The 12,543-nt window shown below is 39.3% G+C and overlaps 1 protein-coding gene across 1 annotated transcript in view; it reads right to left on the bottom strand.

Moving 5' to 3' along the window:
- The window catches only part of MACROD2 (mono-ADP ribosylhydrolase 2), a 1,971,347-nt gene that overhangs the window by 578,866 nt on the left and 1,379,938 nt on the right, over nucleotides 1-12,543 (bottom strand). The window contains exon 7 of the mRNA XM_044263475.1: nucleotides 1,906-1,936. Within this exon, the coding sequence (XP_044119410.1) occupies nucleotides 1,906-1,936 (31 nt within the window). The remainder of the gene's footprint in view (nucleotides 1-1,905; nucleotides 1,937-12,543) is intronic.

The following is a 12,543-nucleotide window of genomic DNA, read 5'->3' as shown; positions in this document are numbered from 1 at the left end:
TGTCCTGCTCATGCTCTCTCTCTCTCTTTTCCAAATAAATAAATAATTTTTTAATGATGATGCAAAATCAAAGTTACATATACATTTCTTGGCATACCAATTCACATCCTTGAGAAGAGATTTCCTCTCCCTCTTCACATACTTTGAATGGACTGGTTTAGGGAGATACATAAGGCACCTATTGTTCAGTCCGAAAGGAATAAATATTAACATGCAAGTAATGGAATATGATCAAAGGCTCCTGGGCAGATGGGAAACATGCACCAAGTGGTTTTTTAGAAAAATTAATCTAGTAAGGTAGAATATGGAATAAGAAGGGGGAGGCTAGCACCAAGAGACTGCTCTGAATTCTCTAAATCCATTCTCATATGACTTACAAAGTGTTGGGAATTTTTGTTTGCTTCCTTTTTTAAAGCTTTTCTTTTTAGCCTTGGACCAATTTCCTTAAATAAAGGACGATTTCAAATCCCAATAAATGGAGATAAAAATAAAAGTGATTTGAATAATGACAGAGGCACAGCAGGGGCCCCTGAACAAGAGTGAGAAAAGGACCAATATATAATACATGGGTTCTGGGAGAGAATCAAGAGCTGTTTGTTGTCAAGGAAAATCAAGACTGTCGTGAGAGACCGTTCTTGAGAGGGGAACCGTTTCTGTAGTGGAGTCTGATTTGACTCCAGACAAGGTAAAATGAAGATGTGGGGTCTTGCCCAAGCAAAACTTTGCATTTCATGTCTCCTTTAAGCAGATTTTTAAGATTTCTAACTGGGTACCTGTGAGGCAGAAAGAATGGCCAAAATGGAGATTATGTAGATGGTGTGGTTTAGCCCTCTCCAGCCCAGTGTCCATTGTGTTTCCATAAACACAGGCTACAGTGGAACGTGGAGAAGAAAAAGGCACGCCTCAAATTCTTAAATGATGCAGCCAAATCCTTCCCCATTTAACTTGATTCAGGCCTGTATTTTCCATTTTATTCTCTCCAAAGCCTTCAAAAGAAATACTATATTAAGGAGAAATAAACCTTGTACCTTTGACATCAATCTAGGTATCCCGTCCCAATAGTAATGAACTTAAACTATTTCTTTACATTTGTACATATTTTATTTTTCAGTTAAGAGCCTCTATGTGAGAATTTTGATTTCAGAAGGGTCTAATCTATTTTCCCTGATCAGCACACCCTAAAATGACAATTAAACCCCATGTTACCTTAATATTGTAAAACACATTTATTAATGGCCTGAAGAAAGAAAGCATCAGGAAATGTCATTGTAGGTGGAATAATATTTCGGGAGCTTTAGGTTAGTGAAAACAAGTGATTATAAAAACATTTTGCTCCCATCTCTAAGTGAAGCAGTCATTATCTAAAATAATCTGTCAACACTAAAAAAGTATATATATATTTTCAGCTTACTAAAATTATTTGCTTTAAAAACAGTCACTTCTTTGGATATTTTTTCCCTTTGGATAGTTTTAAAATTAAATATACTGGTACATGCATGTGTGTATGTTTTAATGTTTCCATTATTTATTTTATAATTCACAACAAAATAATGATACTGCTAGGCTTTATATGCATTATGATTTATCTAGGAGAAAAACCTGGCTTTATTAAAGAAAACCCTATTATAGGTCAAATCCTACCAAAGCAGAATGTTTTGTTTAACAAAAGACATTAAGCCACAGTGTATCAAATCATTACATGTGGTATCCAATACAACAAAATTCAAGAACACCAAAGAATATCTGAATACCCTCTTGAGATCCCTCCATGGGATTCGACCTGCTGTTTGGGTCTCTAAATCACAGCAAACTATATCCATCAGAGAACATTATATCTTCCTGTGAACCTTGCCTTTAACAACAAAAAAACGAAATACAAATATTATCAAAAGCTAGATCACTTACCATAAATGCCGGTTGAGATGCAGGGAAATGCCTGTGAATAAACCACAAAAATAACAGTAAATTTTAAAACAACTCTGCTTAATCTGACATCTTCTAGTTCAACATCTATTTACTTGATAATGGGATGCCCTCTATTCACATACTCAGGTCCCTAAAACGCCTCTCAGTTGGAGTAGGAGATACCGTGGAAAATGGGCATATTTGATTAACTGAAAACTTATCAGCAGCAATTGTACCAGTTCAGGAGAGCCAACTGTCAAATTTCCAGGAATCTTGTGAACCAACTGTTAAACATAGTTATAATTAAGAAGTTAAATCATATAATTCTGCAATGAGATGTTACATCTAAAACAAATATTCAGAAATCATCTGATCACCTCCTAATTATTTTCCCACATTTTATTATTGCCTCTGCCCTTGAGATGACTTATGTCTATTATACATTTGTATGATATAAGTAGTGTATATCATATTTAATATATATGCTATATCCATTTATATAACACATATATAACATAAATATATATTAATTATAAATGTGTATACAACAGAAATACTATAAAATGGTGTTGCTAACCATGAGCATCCTATCTCAGTTGGACATTAAGTGATGTCATGTTAGTGGCTTAAAATCTGAAAATATCAATCAATGTACCTGTTGGACTATCCTTGTGGGTCAACTGAAACCATAGGTTGGCTATAGATAGAAAATTCTTATAATGTTTGCAAAAGTTTTTGTAAGAATTGATCAGCTGTATAGAATTTATAATAAAGTATTGCATATTCTATTCTTGTTTGTAAGTTGTGTGCTACACAGTCTTTTTATCAGTAAAATTTAAACAAAGTGTGTGTATATATATATATATATATATATGCTCATTTTCTTAAAGTCAGTTTTTTTACAGAGGCACTACTGCTTAACCATTTGTAATGGACTGAATGTTTGTGTCTTCCCAAATTGACATGGTGAACCCCAATGTGATGGTATCTGGAGGTGGGGTCTTCGGGAGTTAGTTAGGGGGAGGGTGGAGACCCCATGATAGGGTTCTAGTTCTCATAAGAAGAGGAAGAGAGCTAACACTCTGTGCTTTTCCCCTTCTGAAGACACAAGGAGAAGACAGACATCTGCAAACCAGAAAAGCAGCCATCACCAAATACCAGATCTGTGGCTATGATGATCTTAGACTTCCTAGCCTCCAGAACTGTGAGAAAGAAATGCTGGTTTTTGAAGCCACTCAGTCCAGGGCAGTGTGTCTGCCCAAGACCCCATATTTTACCCAGCAATGTGTAAAGAATCTGGCTGAAAGAGTCAAGGAACAAATGTGACTAGAGAGCTAGCTCTAATTTAGGCTCTCTAACGGGGGAATGTGATCTGAGCATAACAATGTCCTCTGCCAATGGACCTCAGTGTAAATTTAATTAAGTTGTTTTCATCTTTTCTGTATTTTTATTTTTCAGCTGAAAATGAAGGTGATAACGTTCACTATATAGAAATGTGCTGTAGAAATTGATGACGGAGTTTTTAAAAAATGTGACTGACTGTGCTGCAGAACCCAAACACTGCAGCCGTGGTCGACTATAATACCAAATGTTATTGCTGAGCTCAATAATGATGGAATGTCTGTCTTTTTTCTTTATATCTTTGGGTTAAATGTGTACTACATTTTATTTAACATTTTATGTAACTTTTTTATAGACTGCATGTTTATTCCCTTTACGTGGATGTCCTATTTAAAAAGTCACAATTCATGTGATTTTGCTGTAGAAGGAGTTAATAATGGATTCTGTTAAGCTCACCTACAGGTCTGCAAAGTGATAGTTTTCTTTTTTCTGTTCTTTTACTAGTAAATACTAATAAATAGGACAATTTCTGAAAGGGACTAGGAGCTACTTTTCAAATGAATTAATGAGTTCTTTTTTCTTTTCTTTTCTGTTTTTGAGTCCTTAGGTTCTGGAGGTGCCAATAAGATTGTGAGGAATGTTCTTGAATGATTCAATAAATCCAAGGATACAGAACAATGAAGAGATAGCATGTAGCAAATTCTCCTGGAAATGTTCTAGTCTTTTTAAAGGCATTCACCAAGACCACTGATGGGCCTTTTTCTCAACATAAAAACCAGCTGCAAGCTTACTGTAAGCAATTTGTTACTAATAGAAAGGGCCCCAGAGGTCAGCAATGGCCGACTTAAAAATACAAATACAAATTAGAGAGGATTCGGGGTCATCCCTATCATTTTTGCCGTGTTCACTCACATTCTGCTATGCCTTTTAAACGAAATAGAGGGAATTGAGTGTACAGTGCCTCAGGAATTCCGTGCGAGTGAACTGAGCACATAAACCTCACCTGTCTTGTGTTTGAGACAGAGAAAGAGAGAGGTTTCAGACCTGCTGCACCATCAAGCAGAAGCCAGAAGATACCATGATGTTTTCGGCAAGCAAGCCCACTTTAATCCCCACCTGCATGTCTTTCCGGTTCACCTTGTTGGGCACTTAACTGAACTTCCCTGGGCATCAGTTTCCTCCTTAGCAAATGGAAACTAAAGGGTCTGTGGGAGAAACAAAGGACACTGTATCTGACAGGCAGTAATATCTCCATCAAGCTCCACATCAAGGGGAATTGGTGCCCTACACCAGTCTTGGTACTGTTGATACTTTGAACCAGATAATTCTTTGTTGTTAGGGGCCGTGCGGTGCATTGCAAGATGGTTGGTAGCATTCTTCGACTCTATTCACTTGATGACACTGTTCCTCCCCCAGTTGTGACAATAAAAAAATATACCTCAATCTTGTCAAAGTTCCCCTGGGGGGCCAAATCATCCCTGGAGGAGGAAAACTGCCCTACAGTCTGGGGCCTAGACCTCAACCGTGCTATCCACAGGTCGTCTCCAACAGTCAGCTTTTCCAGGATTGCCTCAGATGCAAAGGGCTACTCCACTCAGGGTCCTGCCCCTTTCCAGGACAGTCCACATCCAAAGACTAATTAATACAGAGTGGAAAGGCTTGGCTCATCTTAGCTTAATGCAGTGCAACACTGAAGGGCCCAACCAGCTCCAGAGCTCCTCTTTCCCTCTGCCCACTCCTGCTTTGCTCCCCTCTCTTCCCCAGGTGTGATCCCAAGGGCACACCTAAATAAGCACCATGCACCCTAATCTCTGTCTCAGAGTCTCCCTCCTGGGGAACGGATCTAACTACCTTCTGCTTCCCTCTTAGGGCCAGTTATAGGAGTCTTTTTCCCATTAGATCTCGCAGAAGAGAACATACTGAACAGTTAATGGCAACTTGCATTTGCCTTACCTCCCAGCAATATCTTGGAATCAATCATGTAACTTAGTAATTGAGTCTGAATGTACCAACTGCCTTGCCTGTTTTAACAAGGACAAATAGCTTTATCTGAAAATGACATCATTGCCTTGAATGTGAAGGCAAATGGTCGTGTAATGGAGGATGGCTTCAGTAATATTATTGCATTAATTCAAACAAACAAACAAACAAAAAAGCAATGATAAAGCAGAGATGGAAATACAATATCATGGGAAAAGTTCACTTTATGTAAAGTACCTCTGTATATAATTCGTCCAAACTAAATCTCTTCCATTAATCACTTTTATTGAGAGAGAGGGAGATGGATGGAAGGAGGCAGAGACTGAGGAAGGGGTGAGAGAAAGAAAAAGAGCGTGTGAGAGAGAGGGGCTGAGAAATAAAGGGTGAACAAGTGAGCTCACCTAAGGGATTTTACAGTGTATAGTCTGTATTCTTCACCATAATAAATTTTTGATAGTGTCACCAGAAGTGAGTAGCATGGGATTTCTTTATTTCAAAGTTGTATTTAACATAACCACCTCCCACAAAAATCCTCTCCCATGGAAGAATGAAAGATTGTACCAAAACCCAGGCCAATTAGCCTGGTTTGTTTCAAGTGCACATAACTCAGCAGTCACCTGTGGAACTTAGGGGATGACATCACCAGCCTGATTTGTAAGGCTCCATATTCTCCTTCCAGAAGCCCAAGGAGCAAAAAGTCTCCATGCTAATCAGGCCCCAGCATACAGCCATCAGAAAACTTGCTTCATAACATTTGACTTTTAGGCTTATTTTTCCAAGTCAACGTGCACTTGCTCTCTTGGGGCAAAAGTAATCATTTGATTTGGAGGGTGAGAGGGGATTTTTCTTTTATGAAATTATAGATTGAGCCACTAACTGGAAAATACTTCCTTAACCCAGCATGTTGGTTTCAAATACATTTGTAGAAACACTGAAATCCTCAGGGCTGTCGATTATGCCTCCCATCTTTTTGAATGTCTATTTCCACTCCTCCATTTGAGGGCAAGGAAAGAAATACCCCACCACCTTCTTTATCTTGATTCTAACAGAGCCTCAAAACCAAAATGATAAGTCCTAAGCCAACATCATAACCATCCCTTGCATTTCTCTGGCCCTTGATTCTTGGTTCATGTTTTCCTATAAAGTGGGAATTTCTTTCTCGCTTCTTTATCCACTCTCTTTGCCATCTACCCATTGCTTCTGCAACAGCCTTGCCAGCTGGGTAGGATTGACTCCATCCTGAGCTGCACGGGAAGGTGTTGATTGACTTAAGTAAGTAGCACACATTCCCCTTAGCCACAAAGAGAAAGTTGGAAAGTTCTGACATCAGTGAGCTGTGGGTGTAAATTAACTGTAAAGTGCTCCCAGTTTTGAGAATCTTTCAATTGCTGAGCCAACACTTTCCTTCTTATTGAGTCCGTTTTAGTTAGATTTTCCATTATTTGCAAGCAAAAGCATGCTACCTGATACACCTTCCACTTAACTGTTTTTAATTACATATCCCATTTCACTGCGGAAGTTATCGATTGCAAGAAACACCATTATTTTGTTGTACTTTGTGTACCACTACGGAAGGGGAAGCTCTTTGAGTTGAAATACAACACGTGTTTTCTTATCATTTAGGATTTTTATTGCATACTTAATTGAAATTGTTATTTTGGATTTTTTTAGATAATTTCTTAAATTACATCTTGCTCTAGGGAAAAGATTAAAAAGAGATAAATTGGACAAGCTTCCTAAAATTTATCCACCTGCAGAGTCCAGTACCTCTAAATCATTTTCCACTACAGAGTCACAGGTAACCATTCTCTACAGTTTCATCCTTGTGCTCTCAAGATAGGTGTTGTTGATCCAGTTCTTCACCAGTGCCCCACTCTGGACTTCTTTTCCAAGCTTCTAATACTTTCTCTAAAAGTTTTAAAGTTGGCTTCTTCTTTGTTCCAAAAGAAGGTTTTCAGACAATAGCCAAACATACTACTCCCCCTCATATGGCCTCTAATTGGTTGGTTGGCTGAAAGTCAAGAGGTTATAACTGCCCAGTCAGTCTACCAGGAACAATAACCAAGTATACACATGTTCAGGCAGTGGAAACTCACCATGACTATGTTTGACTGTAAAACACCTCTGGGTATAGGTGGTATCCTACTTTCAAAGAAGATAAGATATGAGAAAGTGAGCAGCTTAGAAATAATGGAACATCAAGGTACCTTTCTCTGTCTTTAGGTGTTTGGTTACCAGGATAGTGGGTTGTGCCACAATCGCTTTATCCAGAATGCAGAATACTTGAGTGTTTCTCAGACTGTGATATGACTAACTCTAGGAGTATGCAAGATATTTTGAGGTGGCAAACAGACGGCCATTACTCATTCCAATGTAATATCTACATATGATTTTGATAGGCCCCATATCCCCATTACTTTTTCTAAGTCCTCAACTCTCCTTCTATCTACATGCTTTACCATGTGATTTTACAGTTTCTCTATTAGGGGAGGACATCTTTTCTTTATATTCCTGATGATGGACTTGAGCATATGATTCTGTTTGGCCAGTGGGATAATAGTAGACATAATATTTAGATTTGAACTTTTATACTCCTGACTTTAGAGGAGAAGCATGAGAAGGACATGCTTCATGTAGCCTGAGGCTAAGAGACAAGTAGAGTCTGAAACTACTAAGGCAGTTGTGTCCTAATGAGCCCACTGGTATATGAGCAAGGAAGACATGCTTCTTATTATGTCACTAAATTTTAGGGTTGTTTGTTACACAGCATTACTGTGCCAAAAGCAATGACATATATATGCTAAAACTTTAAGTTATTGTAAAGACTTACAAAAAGGAATATTGGTTTTCCACTTAGGGTGATGATACAAAGTTTCCTATGAAAATAAAAATTCTTAAAGAGTCAATTAAAATATTAGATGATCATCATATTAGGAAGTGGAATGTGAATGCTTAAAGTTAGGGAAATACTGATGCAGCAAATAAAGATTTGAACTGAAAGGCAAGAGATCAGAGCCACTCATTGGCTATAATCTGAGAGCCACTAGTGTATCCCCTCAGTGCCTCAGTTTTCCCATCTGTGAAAGGAACAGAGTTGGATTAGATGGTTTATTCAGCTATTTAATTCTATGATGGTAAAAAATAGCCTCTTACCCTTTTCTACAGCTCAGAATAAAGACGACAGAGTCAGGCAATTTCATAGCATCCTGAATGCCTTATGCTGTTTGGACATGGGTGGTGGCATCATGGCAACAATGATGGCTGTCAGTTTTGAATTATTGTAATGTGCCAAGCACCAGACTAAGAGCTCTCTGTATATTATCTGATTAATTCTCAAGAAAAATCCTGTGATTAAAAAACACATCACCCCTTTTCAATAAACATGGAGGATCAGTAAAGCCAAGAAAGCAACTCCTTCAAGGTCAGAGAAAGGAATGCAAACAAAGGGATTTATTATTTTACAAAAGGAATAACTGATTTTTTTTTTGCCTTTAATATTTACTAATGATTCAAGTCATGCATGACTGCATTCCCAAAGGCTCAAATGAGACTGGTGTAGGCAGAGAGCACTGAGAATTTCTCCTATAGCCATGTCCCTCCCTTCTTCTGACTCAACTAGAAGACCTTCCCCACAAGGCCCTCATGGTCCATAGTATGGTCAGCAGCTTCTACTCCATGAATTTACATGTTAAAGCCTAAATAAAATTGAATCTTTTTCCCATCTCAGTCCTCCTGTCACTTTCTACCACACTTTAAATAAAACTGGAAGCAAAGACCATGGCCTTCAAGCTCCCAGTGATCTGGCTCCTGGCTTCCTCTGCACCCACCCCCCTTTTCCCTTTGCTCACAGAGTTGCAGCCACACTGGCCTCCTTTTGTTCTCCAAACACACAAAACACAGTCCTGCTTTGGGGACTTTGGCCTCACTGTCCCTACAGCCTGGCACATGTTCCTTTTAGATCTCTGATCAAATGTCACCTCCTCAAAGAGGCTCTTTCTGGCCTCTAGCTAAATTACTTTCTATTCCCTTAGGCTGCTTTGTATCCCTTTATGACTCCTACACCACCTGACACACAGTTGTTTGTTTGTTCATTGTTTCCTCGGCTTAAGTTCCCCCCACTGGCCTGTAAATTCCAAGAAGACTTTTGTTTTACTTGTTGTTGTATCACCAGCACCGAAAATGCAGACTGGAACTCAATAAATATCTGCCGAATGGTTGAATGAAAAGATAATGGAGTTAGATGGCATATATAAACATAGTTATATATATTTTTTTCCTACATAAATTGGAGCATGCGTTGCGGTTTATGTTCTGAGATTAGCTTGTTTTCATGTCCTAGATCTTGGAGATTGTTCAATGTCAGTGTGTATTGATCCATCTCATGTTTCTAAGGTCTATGCACTATTCAATGGCATGGTTATGCTGTTTATCTAATATTGCTACATTGATGAACATATAGGGTATTCCTAAATTTTGCTGTAATAACTCACAGCAATATTCTTGACTATGCCTCTATGTACTTAAGAGTATTCTCATAGGATCTCTTTCTAGAAATGAAATTAACTTATTTAACCATTGGGTTAAAGGAAAAGTACCTTCAAGTTTTTGAAAATGTTGACAAACTACTGCCCCCAGCATGTTTTTCTAATGTAAAACCTCTTCAATAGTAAAGAAGAGTCCTTAATTTCACTTATCCCCTCCCCCCATTCCAAGGGTGAATAGAGCAAAAGGATGCTGTCTGCTTAACAAATGGCACTGGAAGATGCAAATCACTGTACCTCCCACCTCCCAGGCTAAATAACCTGAAGGCCAAGGTCATTTAGAGGAGACTGTGAATGAGATCACATGGACTTGGCCAGTAAAGTGTCTGAAGTGCATTGTGCAAGCTCACCCAGGCACCATAATTATAAGCAATAACTTTGTTTTTGTTTTCTTCATTATACCTTGGAAATAGCTGTCATAAAGTCATTTATTGCCAGCTGCTTGCATGTTTATAACTACAACTCTGCACAGTATAAAACAAACTATTACATAGCTATGAATAGTAGCAGTCCTCTTCCAAACTTTATATTTTCTAAGAAGACAGCTGGATTAGTTCCACTGTGAATTTATTAGGATGCAAAATGTCAGAACCAGCAAAGAGAAAAACTTGCCTTTTGCCCGAGCTTACTCATATGACTGCTAGGAATGTTTTACTGTAAACTATACATATGTGAAAACAAGAACAGGTCACCATAAACCTGCTGAACCCAAAAGAATGTTCATTCTGCTCCAAAATGTCTACATCCGTAAACTCCCTTTATGCAGAAGCAGAGGAAAGAAACAAAGGTTAAGAAAGGAAAATAAAACCCTAAAAAACCTCTTATCGACAGCAAAACACTTGTGCAATATGAAAGCTCCTGCTGGAACAAAATGTCCCTAAAATGATGACTTCTCAAAAACCTAATTAACTCTCATTTTTTAAGTATCCCCTCTCCATCTTCCTTATAATTAAGCACATGTATGAGGCAGATGTTGCATCCCTGGCACCCAGGAGTGAGGAGTGTGTGGGGAGGCTCTGAGGTGACCTTTCCTGGGCAGAGCCAGAGGCAACTGAGATTAGAGTCATCATTTCAGATCCCGTGAGAAGTAAATTGCCCCCTTGAGTGTGAATGGCCCATGGCCCTTAATCACTGCTGAGGGTCTAACTGTGCCTGCAAGGAGGGGCCTTCCTTGCTGAAGAAGTGGCCTAAATGACAAGGAAGAATTGTGTGCTCACAGGATTGAGGGACTAGATCACTGAAAGGGCAGGACTTGAAGCAGGATCTCCAGAGGACCTGTGGACCTTTGAGCTTTCCTCAGTGTGGCTGTAAGGGAGGCTGTTTGTGTCCCATCCTTTACCACTACCATGTGCCCTTGCCCTTGGTCCATACCCACACCACCTGTCATAGACCCCCTTCATTAGTGCTCTCAGAAAACAAAGGGGCTGGAAATCAGATCCCAGGGCTAACCCTGAACCAATGATTGATGGGCAGGGTGTGGGAGGGTGTAAACACCAGCACACATTTACCCTGCTGAGAAAAATGCTGAGTGTGAGCATTATCATCGGGAGACTACCATCTTTGTGTTTTACAGTCACCTGGGATTTGGCCTGATGTCTACCCTTCCCTTCTAGTCCAGTGCCTCACATCTCACCTGTGTTTTTCTTGGGATTTTCCCAATACATCCCTTTTCCCTAAATCCTCACCTAAGAGTCTGCTTCTAGGGAGCCAATCCATGACATCTGTTGTTGTTATTTACCTTAATGCCACTAGCAGTAAAACTATTAAAGTGAAAGAGACCTCAGGGTTAATTCTGGGAGGACCTCAAGGGAAACAGAGCACATGGTTATCCCCAGTCTTGGTAAGCAGAAGCAGAAAAAGCAAATAAATCCTCGTGAAGCTATGGGAAGGAAGAAAGGACATCCTCAAGACTGAACAACCTGAGCGACTGAGATCTGCCTCAGAGACAAGGAGGGGCTGCCAAGGACATACAACTGGGAGGAAATTCAGAAACTGACCACTCAGGGAGAAGTAGAAGGCAGTGGCCCTGGGGATCTCTGTGTTCCATGCTGAGTACAAGGCCCCAACCCAGATCGTGTATCATGTAAAGTTTTGTTAAACAAATACAAGGAGGTGTTATCATCCACTCATTGTTTCAAGTCAGTCTCTGGCTTCTCTTAATGGTATGTTATGTCTCAATATTGATCTTAATTAGAAAGTTCAAGATCTGACTTCTAGAGAAACATTAAGAAAACCCATTAACAACAAAATAACCACAAACAAATAACCACAAATAACCACAAAATAAAAAACACAGGTGTTCTCATGGAACCCAGCAGCCCAAAAGCCTCAACACACATAGACGGTGAGGTGGTCTTTTCTAAGAGTCTATGGACTGGGCACTATAGATAGAGTAAACTCAACCATTTTCCAGTCAACCAGTCTCACAGCTCCTTCGCAGTGTGACTAGTGGTCTGCTAACAAGCCAAAGAGCTTTTAGAAGGAAGGGAGAGAACACATTCAACAAACAGTTACTGAAAGACCACAGATACAGACAGGGTACCAGGGTATCCAGAAGCTTCAGCCATCCATCAGGTTCCTGCCTTCCTATGGCTTAATAAAATAAATAGGAATAAAGATACCACCTAAGAAATTCTAAAGCTTCTGGGATATTTTAACATGGGCCTGGTTGTCTCTCCTCAAAACCATGTAAAACTCAGAGGAGGCATTATTATTACTATCCCCAAATGGGATGAGTGATCTTCCAAATGTCATGCAATGGCCAAGAGGAAAAGCT

Source organism: Neovison vison, chromosome 8, assembly GCF_020171115.1.
Source record: "Neovison vison isolate M4711 chromosome 8, ASM_NN_V1, whole genome shotgun sequence".
Classification (NCBI taxonomy): Eukaryota; Metazoa; Chordata; class Mammalia; order Carnivora; family Mustelidae; genus Neogale; species Neogale vison.
The sequence above is the reverse complement of the archived record's forward strand: the minus strand, read 5'-3'. Positions and strand labels throughout refer to the sequence as shown.